This window comes from Odocoileus virginianus, chromosome 5 (assembly GCF_023699985.2).
Source record: "Odocoileus virginianus isolate 20LAN1187 ecotype Illinois chromosome 5, Ovbor_1.2, whole genome shotgun sequence".
In the NCBI taxonomy this organism is placed as follows: Eukaryota; Metazoa; Chordata; class Mammalia; order Artiodactyla; family Cervidae; genus Odocoileus; species Odocoileus virginianus.
In genome coordinates, this window is record NC_069678.1 from 8,665,311 (window position 1) to 8,691,133 (window position 25,823).

Sequence of the window (25,823 nt, forward strand, 5' to 3'; positions counted from 1 at the left end):
TGCTTCAGTGGTGGGGGGCAGGGGGCATTCCTGATAGTCAGCTCCCTCACCTCTATGGGGGACGGCTCAGGGTTGGGGGCTGCCTGGGCTAGGAACCTGGGTCCTCATGCAGAAATGAGGTTTCAGAGAAGTACTAGGATAACCTTCATTAAGGCTCCTCCAACCTGACACACACACCTCTTGCCTTTGAAATCATTTTATAAAGAATGGCACAGGTTGGGGTTTATGTTTACACTCCCCTGAGAGGAGAAAAAAAGAAAAAAAACCAAACCTTCTGACCACCTGCTGTTTCCCTCCAAGGAGGGCACACAGCTATTTATAAAACCAAGAGAAGTTCTTGGGCAAGATCACGGTCTTCTCCACCTTGCTGGACCCGGCGGTATCCACATAGAGAGTGCTGGAATTGCATCTGCCTCCTTTTTCATAATAAGAGCAGAGCTGCAGGATGGGGACCAGACAACTAGTACTCCAAGGGTCTGTCCTTGGCCCTGTGACTGATCAGCGTCCAGCCTTTTAGGATTTCTTGCAACCGAAGACAGCTGGGGCTGCCATAGAATTTGGGCCACCCCTGGCCTAAGACTGGTGAAGTTGGGCACCAGGTGAAATGTTCTGGGGTTCCTCAGGATTGGGACTCTTCCCTGAGACTGCTAAATTCCTCTGAGATGTGACCTCAAGGAAGACAGAGATTGTGTCAGATTAAATGTGTCTATAGAGCCGCATGACTGCAGGTTGAGTGTGTGAGTATGTTTCACCTGTCTGTAGATGTGTGTCTCTGACAGGTTTGGGTAACTCCTAAAGTCTATTTTTAAAGTGCACACAAGAAGTCTGAGTTCTAATTGTCTGTGATGTTCTTGGTCTTCATCATACCCTATCCCTATATGCAAATCCCATAAAATTATCATCCCCAGCCCCTCCCTTACTCCCATCCCATCCTTACCCTTCACATATCCAGTTTTTGTTTTTTTTTTTAAGACCCCAGAGTGCCTAACCATTTCCTTGCTGAGCTGGGAGGAAGGGGGAAGGCAGAAAACCTAGTGATGCAGATTCATGTTATATACAGGTCCTTCTGGGCTCTGGCCGCCAGTCTCCAAGCTTGTTGCACCACCCCAGCCAAAGCCCCCAGGGAAATGCAATGAGGTATTTCAAAGTCCTATTCTTAGCTTCTGAGTCCAGAGTTGAGTTCCATTCATCCAGAGTGTCCTGGAACCCCCTATTGTCCTGAGGATACCTAGGTCCTCCAAGAGGTCCTTGTATCCCACCCCAGGCCTCCTAGAAACTAGGGGTGACAGGGCATGGGAAAGGAGTCTGGACAAAGCTGAAGCTGGGGATGGAGCCCCTCCATCCCGACCCTCTGGTTCTTGGCCTGCTGCCAGGCAGGCTGGTGGGCTGAAACCCAGTCTCAGCATTTGTTCACCCATCCCCCCAAACAGTCAGAGACCACCCTCCAGGGGCCACAGGAAAGGAAAAGGCCAAGGGAAAGGTGAGCCAGCAGGCTCTAGGAAAGGAAACGGAGTCCCTCCTCCAGGTCACTTGGACAGTCCCTCAGGTGACTCGATTTCAGTGCTGAAGAGTTCCTTGTAGAGTGGAGGGAAAGCAGCTTGGACCACGATAGGGTGGAGATGCTGGAAGGTTTGCAGCTTTTCCACATGCTGGCTACACAGGCTCCGCAGCTTCCCCTTGGGTGGCAGCTGGAGGTGGGTTCATGGGGAAGGAGGGTGAGTACTGCAGCTCTGTCCCCAGGTCAGAGAAGTCCTCCCATCCTTCCTGGGCTGGGATAACCCTCTGTACTCTGTCCCTGCACACTCAGCACTTGCGGGTCGGCCAGATCCCATTGGTAGGGGTAGGTCTGTATTCAAGGAACTGGAGGCACGTGAGAACTGCAGTGGAATAGGAACATGTTTTCTGGCCGAACCCCCAAATGATGTTCCTGATACTCATTAAATGAGCCCTGTTCAGGACTCTCTAACTCACTCTCTTACGCTTTTTTAAAAAGTCTTTTTGCCGTGCCATGTGGCATGTGGGATCTTAATTCCCTGACTAGGGATCAAACCCATGCCCTCTGCACTGGAAGCATGAAGTCTTAATTGCTGGACCACCAGGGAAGTCCCCATGCTTTTATAATAGTGAACGTCTGTGATTCTCTGGTACATACTGTTAGGTGCCTGTTTGCCTTTGTTGATGCTATTCCCCTTACCTGGAATGCCTTTTCGATTCTTCTGTGCTTGGCTAATTCTTACCTTCGGTGTTACCTCCTCTAGGGCTATTTTCCTGGATTAAAGGTCCCGTTCTTTGGGCTTCCCTCTGTGTAGCACTTAAATCCCATTTTAGGAAAATGATCCGGTTTGTCTATCTCTCCAGCCTGGATTTAAGCTCCTTGAGTCTCTCTCCCTCCCTCTCCTCCCCCACTCACTGCATCCTCTGTACCTATCGTACTGCTTGCACATGGCAAATGCTCAATAACTGTTTCTTTGGACTAAGCAATTTCCAAACAGATATCCAACACTGAAAATAGTAAACCAACATTGCCAGTCCTCAGCCAGTGGAGGGGAATGAAAAAGGCCCAGAGATCCATGAGGAGACAGAGGCAGAGAGACCTCACTGGAGAAAGACTGAGAAAACCATTTATCTTCTGCAGTTTCCTGTATCACCAAGTGAGGCTTAAAAACACCTCTCACCAGCCACCATCCCTTTCTCCCCAGGTTAATTATCTAGGAAAGGGACAGTCAGGAAGAGCAGGCAGCATGGGGTCCCTTGATACCTCTTGAATTCATCCTCTCTTTGTTCCTCCTGCTTTATCTTGCACAGCTTCACTCATTCATTCTTTCATTCATTCTCATTATATGTGTTGAGAACCTTTTGGCTAGGCATTGTGATGGGCTGTGGTGGTACATCGGTGAATAAAATAAAATCTCTACCTTTATTAAATGTATATTCTAGTGAGGGACCCAGAAAATAAATAATAGAAAACTTCTTCAAAAAAACAATAAAACGTACTGATGGGTAGAAAGCATTTTGGATGGGGTGGCCTGGGAAAACCCCTCCAGAAAAAAGGGGTGGAGCAGGTTGTTTGGAAAACTAGGGGAAGAAGCATCCAGGCACCTGGAACAGCAGGTGCAAAAGCCCTGAGAAGCAACTTGATGTGTTTAAGGAATAGCAAGGAGGCCAGTGCTGCTGGAATGGGTGACTGAGAGGGCAGTGGAAGGGGAGGAGGTGAGCAAAGAAGTTGGGGGTCATGCCACGAGGCCAGTTGGCCATGGCACAGACTGGATTTGATTCCCAGCACGATGGCAGCTATAGGAGCAATGAGGAGTGCTGTGTGGCTGCAGTAGGACGGACATGGTGGAGCAGGGGTCCAGTCGGAGGCCTCTCTAATGGTCCAAGTGAGCACTGACAGCAAGAGGGTGACGGTGGGGAGGTGATACATGGCGAAGGTGGATTCCACCAGATTTGCTTTCAACTGCTCTCCCAGGTTCTCCTGCTCCTGAACTACTCTACCAGACTTGAGGTTTATGTAGGGCAGAGACTGTCATTTAAGTCATCTCTGTATTCTCAGCACCCAGCACAGTGCCTGGCACACAGCAAGGGTCCATTGCTTGAACCATTCCATAAATGGTCCCCTTACATTGGTTCCAAATTGAATTGCCTAAAAAATAGCTCTGATGATATCATTCTTCTAGCCTTTGGTGCTCTCCATTGCCTGGAAATAAAGTCTTAATTCTTTAATATGGCATTGAAAGTCCTCTCTGATTTGCTCCCTGACCTAATTTTTAAGCTTGTCTTCAGCAACTTTCCTGCCCCCATCAATCTATCCCAGCTTCTGATCTTCATGTAGTCAAAATGTTCCATGAACTCTTCTCCGTATACACATTATTTTAGCTCCTTATTTTTGCTCTCATATTGTTCCCTAAGCCTGGAATGCCTACCCCACCCCTCAATGCCTGTTAAAATAAATATTTAATGGCCTAGTTTAAATAAATATTTAAATGGCCTTCACTAGGAAGCATTTATGATCCTCTCCTTTTGCCCTCAAGTTATTTTTAATCCCTATTCCACGCTGTCACATTTCCCCAATATTTCTTATTGTAGTAATATATCAGGGGCACAGAGATGTGGTAGAAAGAGCCCTGGGACTTGCATTTATCATCCATGATTGTGTAAACTTGAACAAGTCATTTAGGTTTCCTTATCACTACAGGGAGATTTTAACATCTCTCCTACTGACTGAGTTGTCACAAAGATGAGTATATCAGGGAAAGCATGTTGTTAACCACGTTATTATTTTATCCCGTATCACATCCTATTCTGCATTAGAGTCATTGGTATACAAATCTCTTCTTCACAGCAGGTTGAAAACTCTTGGTGGGGGTAAGGACAGAATCTCTGTATCTTTCCACTCACAGTACAAGCAGGTGCTGGTAAGCGGTGGCTCTATTAAACTGAATTGTTCCCTGGAGGTCCCTCCCAATTTCAGGCTCCCTAACTTTTCATCTGTACCCGCACAGAAGTGACTGCTCAGTCCCCGTGTCCTGTGCTGTTGCAAGCTCTCTCATACAATTTAGCTCTCAGGCACTTCCTCCTCTGGACCCCCAGACCCTAGTCTTCGCAAACCCTGAGGTCACAGACCTGGCACCGGGCCTGACCTCCTCTGTCCCAGGGACTGCTCCTACCTTTGCCAGGATGCCTTGGCGATGAGTCTTGCAGAGATGATGATGAAAGGCCAGCTCCAGATTGCACTGCAGCTGTTCTACTTTCCTCTTCTCTTGGAGCCCTGGCCGGTCTGAAGGAGGGGATGGGACCACAGCAAAAACAAGAAAGAACATGGACGTTAACTTCCCCCAAAGGGTGTGTCATTCTGGACATCTGTGCTGAACAGAGATCTTCTTAGCTGAGTGAGAGACAGTGTAGGGGGTGTGGTTGTGTGTTGTTTTGGAGTTGGTAAGATGTGGGGCCTTGGGTAGCTCTCTATAAGGAAAACTGGGGAGAGATGAAAGAGATGAGACATTCTGATCTCCCAGTTCCAGGCTGCCTTCTGCCTGGTACCTGATATTTCACATAGCTAATTCAGTGCTCTCCATTAAAACTCTGCTGTGGGGAAGAAAAGATCTCCCCCTCACCCCGACTTGGCAAGGATAGCCCCAGAGAGGAGATGGGCCTTGAGTAGCCAGCACCTAGGTCAGCACTGGGGCTTCTGCAGCAGTCTGTGGCTAACTTCAAGAGACAAACCGCCTTTTGTCCTGACTCCATAAAATAACCAGAAGTCATCTTTTCAGTCTTTATTTCCAGTTCAAGGGACATGTTTCAGTCTCTACTCATTGGCAGAGCCAGTGGACTGATAACGTGGTCTACAAACTCAGGTTAGTAGCACAACCCACTTCCCCAGGTTCTCGGCATCCTTAGCATTCAGTTGGCTCACCCAGCCCACTCCATTCTGTGGAGTGGACATCCAGAGTCCTGCCCTGATGGCAGGTAGCCTTTTGTTTTTATTTTTGGCTCTGTCCTAGGACTTGTGGGATCTTACTTTGCGCACCAGTGGCTGAACCCGCACCCTCAGCAGTGAAAGCGTGGAGTCCTAACCACTGGGCCGCCAGGGAATTCCCGATGGCGTGTTGTCTTAAAATGAGTTCACACAGAGCAGCGGTTCTCAAGCTTGGTGGCACATTACAATACCCTACGAGAGGCTGTGAAAAATTCTGGTGTTCCGGCTGCACCTGAGATCCATGACGTCAGAGTCGCAGCACTCATTTTTTAAAGCTCCGCAGGTGATTCCAGTGTGGGAGCCACAATGGAATCCCCGGCAGGGACTCATATGCAGCCTAATTGCTCTCAGGGAAGCGGCTCACTTCCTCTCTTCCTCCTGTCTCCCCACTTCTCCAGCCCCACCTGCACTTCTCTCTTCCCTCTCTCAGGCTCCTCTGGATCTTTATTTTGACTGATCTTATTTTACAGCAACATTGGGTGGGCTTATTCTGCTCTATAAAGCGCCTTCCCAGATTTAACCACAGCGAAGGTCCACACCCTTCAGTATCTGTCAGGCCCCCACCGCCTGCCTGTGGGTTGCTATTTCCTCCTCCAGGGGATCTTGCTAACCCAGGGATGGAAACCCACATGTCTTATGTCTCCTGCACTGGCGGGCGGGTTCTTTTCCACTAGTGCCACCTGCGAAGGCTGCGCACAGCACACAAGGTCCAGACTCTTCAGTACCTTTCGTGCCCCCACCGCCTGACTGTCCTTTGTCCAAGCCCAGTGATACTCACTGGCATTGATGAGGACGAGGGCTGTGTAGAGGGCGATTTCGTCCTCTGAAAAGCGCAAGGCACTCAGGGAGCGGGCGAAGTCAAAGATGGAGCTGATGAGTTCACTGCAGCCTGGGAGGGTGGAAACGAAACAGTGAGCAAGGTGGGTGAGGCCACGGTGCCCGAGGATACCCGCCCCCTTGGTGTCTGGAGCAGAGCGGGCAATCTGTCCTGAAGAGAGGGCGCCCTGGGTCTGGAAGCCTCTGATGGGGTTGGCATCGGACTCCTCTCGCTCATTTCCCCCTGCCCCTCACCCAAGGCTCGGAACAGCTCCACGCCACCGTATTTGCCTTCAAAAAAGACTGTGTCATTGTCAGCGTTGTAGGCCCGGCACATCCTGACCAGCACCACTTCCATGGCTCCTGGGGAGTGGGGAGACATGCAGGCGCATTGTCAGGCAGAGCCAAGAATCTGCCCCTGTCCCCCTTCAGTGTATTGGTTCCCTGAAGGCACCTCCCTCCACGCAGCCCTGCCCATTCCACACTGGTCCCCACTACCCTCTGGCCCGCCCGCTCTCCCTGGGCACCTGCTTTGAGTAGCACGATCTGGTCGTTCTGGCAGAGCTCCATAAAGCCCGGGAGCCTCTTAGCGAACTCCACCACATACTGAATGGCCTCGGTGAGTCGGTGGGCACAGCGTCCCCACATCTCCCACATCGACTGCAGAGGAGGAGGAAGGTCCCACTGGAGCTTTTAGGACCCCCAGGACCCCACTGAGGCCCTGGGAACCCAGACAAAACTGCAAGTACCCCCCACATTCTCAGCACCTGTGTTTTTAGCCTAGTCTTAGCACAGTGCACTTTGGGGCCCAGTGGATCTAAATTTGCCTTTGGCTCCACCATCTTGTGACGTGGAGTATGTCTATGAACTCCTCTGTGCGCAGTTTCTCAGTCCATTAAAAACAGGAATGGCAACCTCATAGGGTGGTTGTTGTAAGGGTCAAGGATAATTTATGTAAAGTGCTCAGCACAGTGCCTGGCAGAGAAAGAGTGTTGAAACAGATGCTAATGAGGAGTCTGATTATTGTTGATAGAGGAGGAGGAAGGAGAGTATGCTAAGGCCTGTACTTCTAGGTCTGGGTGGTGAAGGACATAGGGTGTGTGTGTGTGTGTGTGTGTGTGTGTGTGTGTGTGAGAGAGAGTCACTCAGTGGTGTTTCGACTCTTTGCGACCCCATGGACTACAGCCCTCCAGGCTCTTCTGTCCAAAAATACTGGAGGAGGTTGCCATTGCCTTCTCCAGGGGATCTTTCTGACCCAGGGATTGAACCCAGGTCTCCACATTGCAGGCAAATTCTTTACGGATGAAGACCAGGTAAAACAACCATAGGCAGGAGCTAAGGAGACACTCTCACCCATCTGCTAGGGTGCATACTTAAAAGCGGGTACACACAGTGTCTCTCTGTGATACCCTGCCTGGCCCCAGCCCACTCATGTGTGCAGGTTGCTGTCTCTGGACTCCCTGGGTAGTGGCGGCGGTTCTTCCTCCCTGGTGCGGTGTCCTGGCCTCACCTTCCTCTGGTAGCCAGCCACCTCCTCTCGCGAGAAGACATTGGAGCGCTGACGAAGCAGGTCCTCCACCCGCAGCTGACACGTCTCCCGGTAGGACTTGCAAACATTCTGCACCAGGTGCTCTGGGGCCAGGGGAGGAAGGCAAAGGTTCCATCTCAGCCAGCTCCTACCTTTCACATACCAAGGGCGTTCCTCTGCCTGGCCTAGCCCTGCTCTGTCTCCCCCCAGACCTTTGTGTATGCTTGGTTTACATGGGATGCTGACTAGGGACCCCCCACCCCATTTTTTTGCCGCACTGCACAGTATGTGGAATCTTAGTTCCCTGACCAGGGATAGAACCCATGTCCCTGCAGTGGAAACGTGAACTCTTAACCACTGGATCACCACGGAAGTCCCAGAGGGCCCCTTTCTTGGAAGCTCCTCCCTCATCTTTCTACGCTCTCCGCCTCCCCAGCTGCTTACCAATCTCCGTCAGGGAAGCATAAGGCACCTCTGGGGTGCTGCGGAAACTGGGGGTGAAGTAGCTGTCCAGGCCCCGTCCTGGCTCCCCAAGCCCAGGACGCCTGGGGTCCTCAAAGTGAAGTCCACACCTGTCCGGGGCCAATTGGCTGCCTGTGCCATAGAAGTTCTCTCTGCCCTCAGCCTTGCCCCGCTCAGGGCTGTATTCCAGGTGATATGAGGCCCCGTTGAGCCCGGCCTTGGCCAGGCTGTTAGAGTAGGAGGGCCCGCAGCCCGGAGCTCTCAGGAGACTGGGGGGACAGGCTGACGCCTCTGGTAGGTCAGGCGAGGAGCCCAGGGGTAGCTGCCCATCCGGGAGCCCCAAGGTGCAGGTGAGGGGGTCTGCTCCTTGGGCTCCCCTGGGAGGGGTCTTGGCTGCTTGCTCTCTCTGCTGTTGCCGCTGCTGCAGCTGTTTCTGCACCTCTGCATGCAGGCTGTCCCTTTGCTTCTTGGACATGCGGCCAAACTTGACAGCTGAAAGAGGTCGGGGGATCAGGAGTTTTGGAGGTGGGAGGACGTGGCACAGGGCAAAGTCAATAGGCATTGTGATCATTACAGGATTAACTTGCTGTTCCTTGAAGAGCTCACTCTGAGCAGAGCTTCTCTAGTCTGGCCCGAGAGCCTGCCTTCCAGGCATTTCTGTTCAAGACCCACTGCCCCCTACTCCTGTCTGCTTCTGGGCTCTGTCCAGCCCAGATGTATCAGCAGACGTATCAGTCTTCTGAGCAAACTCTCCCTGTTTGAAACCAGCTTTGACTAAGTGGCAGAACTTGAGCAACGAGTCTGGGCTGAGGAGCCTGGTCTCCTGCTATGGGGCTGGGGATGGCTGAGGAGGGAGCCTCAAGCTGTATTGGGGTCACCTCGCCCATCTAGGAGGGTCGGAGGAAGAGGAGAGCCGAGAACACAGGTCTCCCTGTGGTCAGGCCTGCAGGCTCCCTTGTGACCTAGATACTCACCACAGCCCAACCCAGGCTCCGCGGCTTGCTTCTGAACATCCTCTTCTGCCCTCTTTCCTGCCTTTTCACTCACCCCGCCACCCCTCCCAGGTGTGGGGGCACAGCCCCTCACCCCGCCTGCCCCTTTGCAACCCTGCGTGTTTCCTTTCACTTTGTTATTTTGGGCGCTGAAAAGTGCTGACAGGCTCCTTCTGGCTCCCCATCACCTCATGCCTCCCCCAGCCCCACCCTGGGCTCCTTCTGTGGTGTTGGAGGGGGGAGCTGTTTGGGGGCTGCAAGGGGGCAGTGGCTGGGAAAGATGGAGAAAGGCACCAGGAACAGCCGCCCTCGCCAACATCAGCCTTCCGGGCTGTTCTCAGGGTGACTCTGGCCCCATTCATAGTCACAGCCCTTTGTCCCAAGCTGGGGATGGGGGTTCGGGGAGCCAGGTGGAGTTGGAGCAGTGGGGCAGCTGGGGAAAGATGTGGACCGTGGATGGGATGGGATCTGGGCTGAAGGGGAGTTGGGTGAGGAGAGTTCCCCCCCGAGGAAGGGGAGAAGGCCTAGGAGTTTGAGGAAACAAGGGTTGTTGTTGCAGAGCCTGAAGCTGGGGACTGTGAAGACCTTTGATGAGGGCAGCCTGCCCACCCCCATGTTGGACAGTGGGAGAGACCAGGGCCTGCCAGTGGGAAGGATGGATGGCGGAGACCCGGAAGGCTGTTTAACCCCTGTCTGGTGCAGTAGGTCAGGCCGCCACTCTGGCGACTGAAGCCCTGGGGGGCTGCCCACTTGGCCTCACCATCTCGGGACATGCCCAGGGCCAGGCATTTCTGCAGGCGGCAGTGCTGGCATCGGTTGCGGCTCGTGCGGTCAATGGGGCAGTTCTGCTGACGGGTGCAGGAGTAGGCCACGTTGCACTGCTGGCTCCGGCGGAAGAAGCCCTGGGGAAGGAAGGGGAAGACCATGGCTACTGATCCTGGCCAGGCCCAGGTCAGTCTGAGGGCCTCCAGATCGTAGGACCCCTCAGTTTTCTCTCCTCCATTAGCCTGTCCTGCAGTCACTTCCCTAGTTGAAGACAAGGCCCTCCAGTGCACCTCCAGGCCCTCCAAGCAAGGCGCCGACGGGCAGCTCCCTGTCTGTCTCAGGAGACGAGCCCTGCAGGCAGTACCGAGCCCCCTCTCCTGTCCTCTGAAGACTGTGTATGAGCGAGCACTCACCTTGCACCCCTCGCAGGTGATAACCCCGTAGTGGATCCCTGATGACTTATCCCCACAGATTTTGCAAGGAATCACTTCAATTTGTGCTGGAAGAAAGAAAGAGCAGAGGTCAGCCCGGGAACCTTCAGTGCATCCTACCCAACACCTGGGAGGTAGATACAGGGACGTGGTGCTTCCTCTGCTGCCCTATCCCAGTCCATCTTGCTTTTTCTCTCTCATAAGATGGAAGACCGGGCTTCCCTGGTGGCTCAGTGGTAAAGAACCCACCTTCCACGCAGGAGACGTGGGTTCAATCCCTGGGTCAGGAAGATACCCTGGAGATGAAAATGGCAACCCACTCTGGTATTCTTACCTGGAGAATCCCATGGACAGAGGAGCCTGGCGGGCTACACACAGTCCATGGGGTCACAAAGAGTGGGACAGGACTTAGCGACTGAACAACAATAAGATGGAAGAAGGAGTGAATGCCAAATGCCACTCAGCAAAGGATCTGTGGAGGCTGTTTTAGTTTTGTGGAGCGGCTGGGGTTGTATCAGTTCTATGGGGGCAGAGAAGGCAGCTGCAGAGAGGCCACCTGCTCAGCCCTTCAAGATGAAAAGCTCTAGTTGCCTCCCTCCCGCCTGGGGACCGAAGAGTCCTCATTACTTCATAACACCTGCTTCCCGCCCAGGGGGCTTCCTCTAAGCTGCCCTCCCCCCGCTGGGGCTTGGCCCCCAGGGCAGAGTGTGGGGCTTGGCGGGAAGATGCGGTGCACCAGGCGGGAGGCACCTGGGGGCCAGGTAGACCTGCCTGCCATTCTCAGCCGGGCTGTGCAGAGACTGGGGGGCCGGGAGGACAGGGTCACAGGGTGGGGCCCAGAGAGGATAGAGAGAAGCCAGATGGAGCCCAGGAAAGTGGGGTCAGCAAGCCAGCTCTTCTGGATGTCTGAGAGCCAGGGAGTGGATCAAACAGAGCTCCCAGGTTCCTGGCCCAGAGCAGAGGGTGGCTCTGTGTGTGGATGCTTACGTGTGTGTACGATGGGCCTCTGTCTCCCGTTGTGTGAGCCCAAATCATGAATGTTAACGCTGGCTGGGACTAGAGACCATCAGATCATTCAGACCTCTTTTTTTCCCCCTTTACAGAGGAAGGAGTAGGCCAGATGAGATTAGATGGTTGGCCCAGGTTCACACAGCTAGCTTACTCAGGACCTGGGTCTACATCCCAGTTCCCCATAGCTTTCCATTCTGCGGATCCCATGTCTGTGATTTCAGGGGCACACACATCAGTGGGCATGTTGCCTGTTTGAAGGGGTGCTCATGTGTGCCTGTGTACATGAAAGGTGTATGTGATTCATGAGCCAACAGGCATAGCTGCTTGGGCCAGTGTCTGCATGTGCATGTTTGTGTGTTAGTGTTTGTTCACTGGCTGCCAGGACCCTCCCCCTCTCCCACTAAGCTCATTGTAACCTACCTCCCTGGTGCCAGGTTCATTTCTACTTTGCCCCATCCTTGTCAATGCCCACAGCTCCCTGCTTAGTTTCAGGGATGAGCCGCCGGCCTCCCCACCAGCCAATCTTTGGAGGGACTGGGCAGGGATGGGTCCCCTTTCAGGTGTTTGCATCACTCCTAAGGGCATGCGCGTCTCTCCTCTGCCCTTGCTGACCTGCTGCCTCCCCTCTGAGGGAGAATGCCTGGGATGGAGCAGGATGTAAAAGTGGTCTAGGGCCGCAGCCCCTCCTCATCTCTGATTCCAAGGGTCAGAGAAAGCAGCAGCCCGCCTACAGGGCAAATCCACAGTCCTGTGAACTCTCTTCTGGCCTAGGCCTGGACTCTGGTTTGTGGTGTAGGGCCTGCTGATGAGAGGTGGGGAGGGTGACCATGGCTTGCCCACTACTCCCCCAAATATTGTTTTTGTCACCCTTAAACCATCAGCCCCTCAGGCCAGCGTAGACCTGAGTCAGAGTACAGCTGCCTCTCATGGGGGACCGGGTGTCTGAAATCCCTCCATTAGAACTCGAGTCTCTCCTAACTTGAGTTCTCAGGCAGGCCCACTAGCCTGCCCAGCAGCCACCCAATAGGCTGTCCTGATCATCTCGGACAGATGGCAAGAGAGCTTTCAGATTCTTTCCAGTAAATTAAGAGCAGATGGGAATGAATGGAGGGAAGAGAGAACAAGGGAGGACTGGATACCTAGAAAAGGGGCAGAGAATGCAGGGACGCCTGCCCATCTTAGACACTGGATTCTCTAGGTCTCAGGGCCCTTGTCAGTGAAATCAGGGTAAGCACAGCCTTCATTGCCGGTGCAGGGGGTGACGGGCGTTAGCATAGGGGGTACATGGAATCACCCGAGGTAAGTGCCTTGCAGCTGTAAACACCGTGTGCTGTGTCGTTGAGCACAGTGGTGGGAACAGAACCCCGAAGGCATTTGGGGCCCAAGAGAAGTACTTGTCTCCTGTGAAGTCATCTCTTGCCTCTCCCCCACACAGTTCCCCTCCAGCATTGTGGGATCTCACTCCCCAGTGGCCCTCAGCCCGGAGAGGGCAGAAACCATCGTGGGTCACCCAAAAAGTAAGCGGGAGGGAGACTAGGCCAAGCCACAGCGGGAACTTGGGTTCCAGCCCAGCGCTCAACCACAGGCCTCCCTGCCTCTTCCCTTCTCCAAGGGCCACATCCGTGTGCGTGTATACGCTGACCACACGGCTGACCCAGACACGTCTCTCGGCCCCACCGCCTGACCCACTGCTGGTCCCAGCCCCAGGAACCTCACAACAGTGTCACCGGGACCTTGCCCTTTTCATAGGACGATGTGGCCAGCCACAGACCACCTTCACAAATACCCGTGTTTGGGGGAGACCAGAGTTTGGACCCCAGCCACCAGGCCAGCCAAACACAGTCCCACACTCCCCAGCCACAGTCCGAGACAGAGGTACAGAGTGAGACAGGCACACAGGGTCAGGGGTTTGGGGCTAGACCCTCCAGCCTCTCAGCTAGAGAGACCAAGAGGTTCGGGACCGGGAGACGCCAGAGACAGACGCAGAGATGGAGAGAGAGCCCCGGAAACAGAAAAAACCCACACTCGCGTCCTGGCCCCATGCCCAAGCCCTGGCCCTGTCAGCGCCATCAGGCCCTCTTATCCTACTCCTCCCTCCTAGCCCTGCCACCTGTACCCCGGCCATGCCATCCACCCAAAACCTCAAAGAGAAAGTACCGGTGCACACGAGTGTGACTTGTGGAGGAGGGGTGGGGAGAGGACGGGAAGGGGACTGGCAGAGGTGGCGGTCGGGTGAGCTGGAGCTGAAAAACACCTTGAATACCTCACCTTTGCAACCTCCCCCCATGAGCCCTGTCCCTGAAGCAGCAGCTGGTGGGAACCCAGATTGGGGAGGGGAGCTGAGTAATCACAGGATTACTCAAGCTGTTTCCCAGGAGCCTGGCCTGCCAGGAACTTACCATCTCAGGGCCTGATAGTGCCAGGAACTAGAACTAAGCAGAGGTCAGGAGCCTCGAGGTCAACCCCTGCAACATGGCTCCCGCAGCAGCCCTCTCTGTCCGACCTCGCCTGCTGCTTCAGGAAGATCCGTGTAGCTCACTGTGGTTCTCTCCCAGGGCCCATCAAAGGACACCCTTCAATTCCAAGGAGGGAGATGACGTGCCCACGTACACACGATACCTCCTGAAACCACCTAGTGACCGCATGACCCTGGACCTCTGAGTTGCCAACAAGGCCCCCTAGGGAGCTAGTCAAGATGCAGGTCCCTACTCAGGAAGTCGGAGGGCCCCAGGTTCTGCATTTGAACAAGCTCTTGGTTGGTGCCCAAGCTTGCTGGTCCTCACCCTACATTTCAGAGTAGCAAGAGTGTAGTCCCTCCTCCTGCTTCTGCCTCTTCCTGGGGCATAAGGTGGGGCAGGTGGTCTCCCCAGCTCATTCTTTATCTGCCAACCGGTGTGACTTCTAATACTTCACTCCAATAAGGTACTAGGAAAAGAAAATGAATCTCTTGTGGACTGCTTTGGGGACCGAAGGACCCCCAGGGAGCCTCCTCCGAGCATGTCCTATGTGGGGAAATGCGGTAGAGACCAAGCAGGCTGGCCCCTCCCTCCAGCCTCCTCTGATCTCACCCTTCTCGCAGCTGCAAGATTCATTGATAGCGCTCTTTGAATGCATCCCGAGCTTGGCCCCGTGCCACCTTAGAAAGCCAGCCCTGGGCCCTGTCCAGGTGCCCTCTGCCACAGAGAGGAAGTGGTAGGAGCAAAGGAGGGGCTGCAACCCATGGGGATCTTTCCCCTCAAACCCCAGAACCACCCCAGCTCTGGCAGAGAAAGATGCAGACAGAGGCACCCTGAGGTCCTCATCTTCCCCTGGTGCTCTATCCACCCAAGGCTAGGCTTTTCCTCTCTCCTCTTTCTCTTTCTTTTTCTCCAGAGGACTTCTCTGGACATCTTCATCTCCTGATGAAGGATGATGATGACAGGTGGCATCTTCCCAGGTGGCAGAGTGGTCAAGAGTCCACCTGCCAATGCAGGAGACACGGGAGACATGGGCTCGATCTCTGGGTCAGAAAGATTCCCCTGGAGAAGGAAATGACAACCTACTCCAGTATTTTTGATCCCATGGACAGAAAAGCCTGGAGGCTACCCACCCCAGTATTCTTGCCTGGGAAATTCCACGGACACTGGAGCCTGGCAGGCAACAGTTGATGGGGTTGCAAAGAGTCAGACATGACTGAGCAGCTGGGCACACACAAGGATGATAGACATAAGCATTGGCGGAATTCTTCCTCTGTGCCAGGCTTTACGTACATTTTTCGTTCAATGACCACAATAATCCCATTAAGTAGGTACTCTTTGTATCATCCCCATTTTAAGAATGAGAAAACAGAGTCTGGGGAGAGTAAGTGGATTGACTAAGGTTGCACAAGCTTGCTGGTCCTCACCAGAAGTGGGAGATCTGGTATGTAAGCCTAGGTCTCCGTAACCTGAGAGGCAGTGTCCCCAACCATTGAGCCTTTCACTCTAGAAGGATGAGACACCCAAATGCACTAGGCAGATTGTGGGTAGGGGCATGTTTACTGGCTGCAGCGGAAGTGTGAAGTGAGGGGGGTGGGCTAGGACCAGAATTCAGGGAGGACACCCATGGAACTAAAGCTGGGCCTCATGTCTAGTCTAAAGATCCAGAGAGTCATTATTCCCTCTGCCCCATACCTTATCCTGTGGTGTTAGCCCCCTCCTGCCTTTAACCATGGTTCACCCACCCCAGCCGAGCTCCTGACTTAGGACTCCTTGCAGGACCACAGCTCCTCCGGCGTGTGGTCTGGCTTTCAGGTCAGGCATGCTGGCAGGCCTCTTTGCAGAAACCAGTGAGTGACTGAGTGAGAAAGAGGACTGTATCTCTTTTCTTAGCTCAGGGGCCCTCACCCCACAGCTCCAACTCAGTCCCTCTCCCCACAGAGACCACACCTCCGGCCAGGGGATCCCTGTGTGCCCCAGCCGGTCACCAGCCTCCCTCCTTTCTCAGCTCTCAGTTCCCACAGCTTCTGCAAAGCTGGAAACCACGGAGGTGGGCTCCCCGCCGCAAAGAGCAGGAGGGGGAGGGCAGGGTGGGGGTCAGAACAGAAGCCGCTGTACCTGGGGAACCCTCCTGCCTGCCCTTGGTGAAAATTTTCTGCTGATACACCCAGGTCCCAGGGCTGAGAAAGTAGCGAAGCTAAAACTCAGGTGGGCGAAGGAGAGTCTGGGGTTTTGAAAAGCTACGAAAGACAGCCAGCCACCTGAAACCCCCTCCTGGTGCCCCCGCCACCCCCGCAGTCTGGGACAGGAGAAAGGAGGGGAAACATAAGAATTGAGTGAAAACAACCAGGGGATGGGGGGAGGGGATGAATCACCAGGAGGAAGCAGTAAGGAGCAGGAGCCCAGACACACCGCCAGTGACCTTCCGGAGGCTCAAGTCTCCTTTCCAGAGGGCCTCTGCTGCTGTGGGAAGGCCAGGGCACGCAGAAAAACCCAGGCTCTGGCCCTGAGCCCCTGCCCTGTTGCCTGCCCCCCTCCTCCTAGATGGATATCTCCATCCTTTCTGAGCCTGGAGTCCCAGGGAGGGGGCAGCTGGAGGAGTGGAGATGAGATCTCAGAAAGGACTAGTCATTGGAGGAGACCCCAGGGCTGCCTCTCGAGGAGAGCTCTCAGCATGGGAAAGTCCCAGTTCCCCGTCTGAATCAGGGGACAGAGGCAGGGGAGGAGGAGGGAGCCCCTGGGAGGGGCAGCCACACCAATACCCATGTTTCCTGGTGATGGGACAGGCTGGGGTGCTCCCAACCTCTAGAGCCCTAGCTGGAGGTGTTTGGGATTCCTGTTAGGAATGGGCAGAGAGAAAAAGCCCAAGGTACAACAGCAATTCGAGGAAGGAGGGGGCCCTTTGTATGGCCCTGAGCTCTCTGGGTGAGGTCTGTGGCACCCTAGGACTTGGACTTCTTTCTGGGTCACAGGTCCTCCTCATCATGACCAGACTTGAGAAAGATCAGGGCACAACAAAGACCAGAACGCAACCTCATAGCCCTTGCCCTCCCACCTCCCCATCCAGGCCTAATGCCAGGTCCTTATGTCCATTGGCTCCACTCCAGCCATGCCCCGGAGTGAGCTGGCGGGGTCACCCTCCCTCTGGCTGGCTGGGGAATTCTTCTGGCTAATGGATGTTCTCTCTCTACTCGGCAGCAGGTCATGATGGAGTCCCTATCATTCTTTTGAAACTTCTATAAATTCTATCCTTCCCACTTCTGCCTTCATACACCTGATCAACACTCAGCGTCTCCCCTCTCCTGCCCACCTTCTTTTCTCTTTGTCACCCCATGTCTGTGTGCCTTTCCATCTTCTGCACTTCAGTCCTGTCTCAGGCTACACGTTGTAATGTTTTGGCTCTCCTGGCATTTCTCCAGTTGTAGCTCTATCTAGACATCCCTCTCTCCCCATGTATTTCATAGATCTTCTGTCATTTGAGTTTGGCCTCTGCATCTCTTTATTTCTTGGTCTGGTTTCTTTCTTCTTCTTCTTTTTAATTTATTTGGCTGCACTGGGTCTTAGTTGCAGCATGCAGAATCTTTTATTTTCAACATGTGGGATCTAGTTCCCCTACCAGGGATTGAACCTGGGCCCTCTGCATTGGGAGCATGGAGTCCTAGCTACTGGACCACCAGGGAAGCCCCACTGGTCTGTTTTCTGCTCCTTGAGTGTCTGGACCTTGGCCTTTGTGTGGGTCACAGTTCCAAGCCCCCAGTGCTGTGCCCGCCCCAGAGAAGGTCAGAGGACATGGTGGTAGCTGGTAGTCACGAGGGACGATGAGGTACCCAGAGATGTCCAAGTGAGAAGGACCAGTGGCACCAATCCCGGAGGGGAGGAGACCCCTCTCCAGCCTAGCTGCTTGGTGGGGGGTGGGTTTGTCATGGAGAGCTGCTCTGTTCAGTGTCTCCCCTGTTCAGTCCCGGGCTCTCCTGCCCTCTTGCCAGGCTGTGAAGCACATCTGACCATTGCTTCCCAGGGCGGATTGGCTGATTTGAGTTCATTTCTGGGAAGACTAACCTTTGCTAACCTTTGCTGCTACTGGGAAGAAGCTAGAAGAGACTGAAGTTTGGGTCTTCTCACCCCTCCTGACTGCCCCAGCTTGTACACCTGCACTGGAGTCTCCACCCCAAGTGTGGACGTGAAGCCCCTTCCTTTCCTTGGCCACCTCTCTGTGTCCCCCGAGTTTTCCCCACTACCCTGGGGGATGCTTTACTTGGAGACCACCGCTCTTTTCTTGGTCAGAACGGGAGTTTCTCCAAAGTTAGTTTTGTTTTTAAATTCAGCTTACTTTGTTTTTTTAAACAAGAGACGGGGCCCAGTGACTTGGCTAGTGACAAGGCTAGTCAGGGACAGAGGTGGCTAAGAACCTGGTATTTAGACTCAGCCCATGGGTTTTTCCAGTACACAATATGGACTCTTTTTTGTGGGTTGTGGGAAGACCCCCAGTTGAGGCTGGGGGTGCCTCACGCCTCAGGCCACAGGGGTCCGGGGCTTCCCTTTTTGTCCTTCACCCTGTGCTCTGGGAGCTTCTCGGCTCTCCACATGAGGGCGATTTGCCCACCCCTGCTCTGCTAGAAGGCACAGGGACCCCAGACATCTGCCCACCAGCTGTTGGCCCATGGCTTTGGGCCAGGAAGCCGGTAAAGTTGAAGGCTTTTTGCTCTCATCTCTACTGCCTGAATCCTACTCATCAAATGGGCATCTGAACCTGGGATGAGGGGTCTCTCTCTCATACACACACACACACACACCACACACACACACACACACACACACACACACACACACACACCACCACCCTGGCTGGATTCCACTTGGTCCTCGTGATCCTGCAGTGGGCAGGGAGTATGATGGCCCAGAGGCCTGGATGCTGGGGTTCTGACCCCCGCTGCCAGCTCTGTACCTTCGCTGACCCTCTGCTTCAGGGCACAGTGGCTCCTCCAGCCTCCTTTCTCACCCTGCCCACAGGTAGTTTGGAGGCGTGGAGGGAAACGCTGCAGTGGGTGCCGGGACAACGAGTTCAGGCTGCCTGTTAATTACCAGCCTCCACCTACCACAGCTGTGTGATCTAGGGGTGAAGCACTGGGCCCCTCTGGGTCTCAGTCTCTTTTTGTAAAACAAGGCGCGGGGCACCTCACCTACCCTGGGAGATCCTTGCCAGAGCCCATGACAGAGGAGCTCCTCAACAGTCCTTTCACAGCGACTGCTCTACAAGAAACGCTTGAGGAACGAGACTCCACGACTACTCCACCCAACAGATCCTAGCCTTGACCAGGACACGCCCTGCCAGGGAAGAGCACTTGGCTTTTGCCCACACTGTTCCCTCCTTTTCAGAAGGCCCGGGAATGATGATGGGCCCCAGGCTTCCCCGCTCCCAGGAGGCCCATTCACTTACTTCTCATGACTGAGTCCTGGGCTTTGCCGCCTGGGTTCCCTGTCCTTCTCAGCCGGGGTGGTCCAGGGATGGGGTGCAGTTGACAGCAGGGTTGGGGGCCAGGCTCTCTTGGCAGAGCCTCAGTCCGCAGCTCTGCGCCTAGCTCTCCCCCAATGCTTCTAGGCCGGGGGGTTTAAGATCTGCACCACACAGGTGGCCAAGTGACAACCCCCCCCAACTCCACCCCCCCCACCCCCCCTGGGGTGCAGCGGGTAGGATGACAGGCGCCCCATGTGGCCAATCTGGGCCTGGGGCAGAGTGTGAGGGGCGGGGCAGCCAATCGCAGGGGGCGTTGGAAAATTCCAAAACCACAGGCGACAGCCACACGCGTAAAAGCTGTTTCCACCCGCCAGGGTAGTTCTGGCCGGGGAGCCGGAATGGAGCTCACAGGAGCCTGGGGCCAGGTCCTTACTCCCCCTCCCCCCGAGGATCCCCGAGAGCCTGACCCTCTTTGCCAGGTGACTCCAGGGACGGGGCTATTTCTAGAGGTAAGTCACAGAATGTCTGCCTCGGGCCACCTGCGACCCTATGGACTGCCAACAGTCGTGCTCAGTGAGATGCAGTCTGGGAGGCTGCCCACCACCCACACGCTCATGCCCTCCCTACAGACACCGTGCGTGCCCTGGGCCAGGGCATAAGTGATTCTAGTAGCAGTAATAACCATCAGACAAATGCCAATATCTGTAGGAGGGATTAGTTGGTCAGAAATTTCCTCAGGAGCAAAACTGCTGAACTTGGAATGAAGATGATGTTAATAATAATGCGTAACCATGTGCCAGAAATGGTTCTTAAGGCTTTATGTGGATGATCTAATCCTCACAGATTAGATCTAAACTTTGTGTTGTAGGTACCATTATCCCTACTTCAAAGATGAGAACAGTGAAACACAGAGAGGTTAAGTAACTTGTTTGAGGTCACACAGCTAGCAAAGTGGTGGAGTCAGGATTCAAAATCAGGGTGTTTGACCCCAGATTACACTTGAGAAATGGGAAGCTTTCTCTGGCTCAGGTCTGCTTAGGAGGGTCTCCTGCTGTGGGAGTCTCCGTAGAGTTTCTTGGTCTTAGAGTCCTTCTTGGGATCCATCAACCTCAGAGGCCCTCTCAGCCTCAAATCTGCTCTGTGGGCACCTCAGCCTCGGGGTTCCCTCTTCAGGACCCCTTAGTAATCAGGTGCCCCTCTCAGTCTGGGAGTCCCTCTTGGCCTTCTCCCTTCCTGGGTTTGTCTTTGAGCCCCCTTTTATGAATGTCTCCACTCTAGAGCCCACTTTTCAGAGTCTCGGGGCTTGGGGGAGGCATTAATCTTTCCTGGATTCTCTGGACCAAACCTCCTAAGAGGTCTCTGATCTTGCCGGAACTCTAATGGCGCCTGGCACAGGCCTTTCCCCGCTGGCCTTCCTTGGGCATGCAGAAGCAGGCAGTGGGTTGCGGGAGGGGCTGTCAGCCCATGTTCTCCTGAGGACCCTCACGGGTGGGGGTGGGGTGGAGGTATGGTTGCACAGGGCCAGCGGGTTGGAAGGGGATGAGGGGGTGTGGTCCTGGCCGAGGTTTCTGTGGTAAGGGGTTGAGGGTAGGAATGGCGTTTAGCCTCTTCCAGTTCCAGATGCTCCGAAAGTCCCCCTTCTCCCCCCCACCCACATATGGTCCCTGGCCCCCACCTCCCCCAGCTCACCCGCGTCACTCCTTGACCCGCTTTCCTCCCAGGGCCCTGCTCAGCATTTCCGTGGGGCCCTGTGGCTAGGGGCAGGCGAGGCACTGATCAGGATTGTGCTGAGCAAAGCAACCCCTCACTCAGAAGGATGTCGCCTGCTGGTGGCCCCCAGCCCCCATCTGACCAGCTCAGGGAGGAGGGTGATGCTCGGGCCCTCTGAGATCTCTCTGCTTGGAACAGGGAGCTCCAGGTGATGATGGCAGCAGAAAGAGCTGCAGTGAGCTCTCAGGAGGAACTGGTAGGCAGTCCAAGGGAGGGCCATGGAGAAAGGCAGGTGACCTCTCATGCCCTGGTGTGGTCCTCCTCAGTTCAAGGATTCTGAGAAGGCATCCTGGGGCTGGAAGGGCATGTTGCTGGGATATGAGCTTTGAGACCAAGGTGCAATGGGTGCATTTTCTGGGGGTGTTGCCTCTTTTATGAACTAGGAGGATAGATCTGATGAGGTGAGAGTTCCCCAGAGGTGTTCCTTGCTAGTATCCATTGGTGAGTCCTTCCTGAGCTCTAATCCCTTCCTCACACGTTGCAGCCTCAGTCTTTCAACGTCAGGACCCAGAGTGTTTCTCTCCATGTGTTTCCTACCAAGATGAAGGCTTTCCTGTTCTCCTGCTCTGCACAGGCTGGCCCCAGGCTTGTTCATGCCTTGGGATGTGTTAACCACAGAGATGCACAGCAAACCTGACTCTGCCACCACAAAGCCTGGTGCAGGCTCCCTGAGTCCCTGAGGCCACCCGCCTGACCTAGCGATCTCCGCCACCGCCCACACCCCTCACCCCCAGCCCCACCCGGCATTCCTGTGCCTCTGCCCAGCAGCTCCTTCTCCTTCCTGTGGCTCCCTTTCACTGTCCTCTTCTTACTTCTTTGCGACGTTCCCTCGCACTTTTCAGGCTTCTCCCTTATCTCCTCCTTTTGTCCCCCAATCTTGAGGTTTCCTCACTCCTCCTCCTCATCTCCCCATCTCCCTGGCATTTCAGCTCCACCTCCACCTCCTTTCGGGCCTGGCCACCTCCGCGCGGATGCCCCAGCTCTGTGCATGCAGGCATGTGCCTTGCTTCTACATGAACCTCCTAGTGCCCTTGCTGAATTCTTTGCCATCTCTCCACACCCCGGCACCAGTTCCTGCCCCAATCCTCTACTCACAGGTGTGGGTCTTCTTTGCAGCCAGCAGCTCTGTAAGGAGAAGAGAGGGGGTCAGGGCCAAAAGTTGAGGACCATGGAGGATCAAGAGATCCTCCCCAATGCTCAAGCCCTCATCCCTACCCCAATCCTTCCTGGAAGAACCTGGCATCTGAGGAGAAGGCGGGACCACCTCCACTGCGCTGCTCTCTTCACTCTGCCCTACAGTCATGCAAAGCCTCTTCAAATCCTGAAATGTGCCAGGCTCCTCACCACTCTGGGACTTCCCCACATTACTCTTTCTGCCTGGAAGGCCCTTCTCTGGCCCCTCCTCAATCTAGACAACTTTTCATCCCCCAAGTTCCCAATCGGGTCTTTTCCTCAGAGAAGCCCTCCTGCCCTTGTGCTGACACACAGCACCAGCAGTTGATTTCCTGGCACTCATCACATCATCTCACTGCTATAATTGTTCGTCATCTAAGAAGAGGGAGCCTTCCTGCTAGACAGTAAGCCCTATGGAGGCAGGGACTGTGTCCGCCTTGTTCATATTGTTATTTTGTAGGGGCTGCCCCTTAGAGATACACAGTAAATATTCTACTGGCTGCACAAGCATGCTCAGTCCTGTTCAACTCTGCAACCCTATTACTGTAGCCTGCCAGGCTCCTCTGTCCGTGGGATTTTCCTGGCAAGAATATTGGAGTGCGTTGTCATTTCTTCCTCCAGGGGAATCTTCCTGACTCAAGGATCGAACCTGCATCTCCTGCATTGTCAGGAGAATTCTTTACCACTGAGCCAAGTGGCAGAGTTAAAACTCTTGGTTGCTTATCTGTGCCCACAAGCACCTGGGAATTTTGAGGTATAGAGGTTGAGGGTAGGGTAGTGAAGATGTTAGGAGGAAGAAGAAGGGAGAGCTGCAAGCCCAGACACCCCCACCATACACACTGCCTCCTGCAGGCTCTGGCTCCACTGCCCCCCCAGCCTGATGAGGAAGGAATGCCTCGTGCTGTGTGTGGCTGGTCCAGGTGAAAAGAAGTCTGCAGGGAGCACAGGTGGGTTGATGTGGGAGGGAGGCAGGGAGGCACAGACCTCCAGAGGGGCAGCTGCTGAGGGGGAAGCCTTAGCTAGAGCCTGGCTGGAGCAGGGAAGAGCATGTCATTCATTCATATGGTTAACTTTTATTAAACACCAATCAAAGGAGTCCCTGCGAAGAAGCTTCCCTTGCCAGACCTTACTGCATTTTGTACATCCACACAGCAGCTCCTCACAGACCACAAGGCCAGTCTCTCATTTCAGTAAAGGCTGCAGGCCTGCCTGAAGCCCCCTGTATGTTCCCTGACCTCTGACCCTGCTCTCCTGTTACTTTTTCCTTCTACTTGCCCAATGGGCTTCCCTTGTGACTCAGATGGTAAAGAATCCCGGAGACCTGCAATGCAAGAGACCTGGGTTGGGAAGATCCCCTGGAGGAGGGAACGGCTACCCACTTTAGTATTCTTGCCTGGAGAATCCCCATGGAAGAGGAGCTTGGCGGGCTACAGTTTATGGGGTCGCGAAGAGTCAGACACCACCGAGCGACTCAGCACAGCACTTGTCCAATGCTCAGCATCTTTCCCTTCTGCCCACCCAGCGGGCTCACACACTGTCCTTCTGCCAGGAGATGCCCCCTACAAGCCAGTTACTCCACTGGACTGGGTGGGGGTGAGGCACTTGAAGGTCTGGGCTCAGCTGGGGTGGGGTAGGGTGGGGGGAGGACTGCGCAGAGAGGGAGTGGCTCCATCCGGCCCCTCCCGCCTGCCGCCAATCCTGCCTGGCCCCACCCGGCTTCCTCCCTGACGTGGCACCCTCTCTCTAGCCTCCAGCCTTGAACCTCACAGCAGGCCTGGGTTGGGGAAGCTCCCCTTGCTTGCCCGGGCAGTGGAGTTCTTCCTCCACCAGGTGGCCCCACCACGTTTTACGTCAGGGCTCACACCTCACCTAGCCTGTGGCCATGGGATCCTGCTGAGCGGTCTCTGAGATAGACCCTCCGTGGGGCCAAGGACTGCCTGACTCTCCACACCCCTCCCCGCCCCACGCTACCCCTGGCCGAGTGTCCCACATTTTCTGCAGAAATGAAACCGCATCCTCCACCCCCCACCCTGAGCCAGTGGGGAGCAAAGTGCTGGGGGTGGGCGTGGGCAGCGGACAGGGTTCTACTGCTTGCTCCCCTGACCTTTGCCATCTTTAGAGGCAGGACGGCTTCCCCCGTCGCTGAATGAACAGAAGGCGGAGTGGTCGGCCTCTTACTACTGCCTGGGGTCCCGGACAGATGAGCAGTGCCCGCCCCCCCTCCCAGGGGGCGCTCTCACTTGAACTAGACCCGGCCCACACGCGGGCCCTTCCTCCCTCCAGCTTCCCTCTCTTCTCTCCTCTCCTCCCCCAGCCCACCTGTCTCTTCCTTCTTCACGTCTCCCTTTCTTTCCCCTCCACGTGCTGCCTGCTTCTCCCTCCTCTTTCTCTCCTCTGTCTGGTCCCCGGCCCTTCCTCCCATGTCTCCTTCAGTCTCTATGGAGACCTGTCCTGTCTCAGCGGCCTACCCTCCCCTGCCATCCCATCTTTCTCTCCTTCTCTCTTCTCTTGCCCCACCCCTCTCACGTCCGGACCAGCGCCTTCCCACCTCTCCTCTGCACCTCCTGGGAGCCCCTTCCACCTGCCTGTAAGGCTGCAGGGCCCCTTACCCTGCGAGGCTCGGTGGTGTCTCTGTGGGGCCCTGTCCATGGGGCAACTCCCTTGGTGCCGTCCTTGCTGCCCTGGCTGCCCAGGAGGGCAGGGAGCAGGGCCCAGGGGAGGGAAACGGGAGGAGGGAGGGAGCACCTGGCCCGACAGCAGGCAGGGGAAAGGAGTGGCTGGCAGAGCGGCCGGCATCAGGAGGGGACACAGGGAGAGATGGGAGGAACAGAGTCTGGGGCCTTGAGGAGAGACAGGATAGGTGACGGGAAGGGCACTGGCCTTTCTGCATCACCTACTGTGTGCTGGGCCCTTTACCAGTCACTTGCTGTAAATCCATGATTTTCTCCAATCTTCCCAATGTCCATCATGGAGCAAGCATAGTTGCTGCAGATAACTATGTGATGCTTATAAGCTAGGATGCTCGAAGATAGTCACAGCTTGCCCAAGGATTGTACAAGGACAATAAGTGGTTGAACTGTGATTTGAACCCAGGTCTTTGTGACTCAGAATCATGTGCTTTCTATCTGACCAAGACATGCATGCTCAGTCACTCAGTTGTGTCTGACTTTTTGCAACCCCACAGACTGTGGCCTGGCCAGGCTCCGCTGTCGCTGGGATTTTCTTGGGAAGAATACTGGAATGGATTGCCATTTCCTCCTCCAGGGGATCTTCCTAACCCAGGGGTCCAACCTGAGTCTCCTGCACTGGCAGGCGGATTCTTTACCACTGAGCCACCAAGACAGGTGACTGGTAAAGGGGAGGAGGGGAGGGGAGAGATGAAGATGGGATGGCTTATTTGGGGGATGGTGCCTCTTCTACAGGGTGAGCTCGGCTTCATCCCAGCAGTTCTTGGTTTCCTTGATTCCTCTGCCTGCTTAGCCTCTGCA

General features: G+C 54.9%; 1 protein-coding gene and 1 long non-coding RNA gene across 7 annotated transcripts in view; one reads left to right on the forward strand and one right to left on the reverse strand.

The window, feature by feature from the left end:
- Nucleotides 1-25,823, forward strand: part of LOC139035128 (uncharacterized) — a 238,080-nt gene that overhangs the window by 12,201 nt on the left and 200,056 nt on the right. The gene's annotated exons all lie outside the window — the stretch shown is intronic.
- On the reverse strand, nt 181-25,045 carry RORC (RAR related orphan receptor C). Of its 6 annotated transcripts, none has more exons than XM_020874336.2 (11): nt 24,921-24,999; nt 22,258-22,287; nt 10,453-10,538; nt 10,035-10,176; nt 8,265-8,774; nt 7,803-7,924; nt 6,820-6,952; nt 6,584-6,655; nt 6,255-6,365; nt 4,668-4,777; nt 181-1,688 (listed from the first exon to the last, which is right to left on the reverse strand). In XM_020874336.2, the coding sequence occupies exons 1-11, from the start codon at nt 24,982-24,984 to the stop codon at nt 1,527-1,529; spliced, it is 1,542 nt and encodes a 513-aa protein (XP_020729995.1). In that variant the 5' UTR covers nt 24,985-24,999; the 3' UTR covers nt 181-1,526. The 6 variants fall into 6 exon arrangements, with proteins under 6 accessions (XP_020729995.1, XP_020729993.1, XP_070323445.1 ...); XM_020874334.2 differs by having other exon boundaries at nt 6,548-6,655; XM_070467344.1 differs by lacking the exon at nt 181-1,688 and adding an exon at nt 1,695-1,877 and having other exon boundaries at nt 6,548-6,655; nt 24,945-25,045.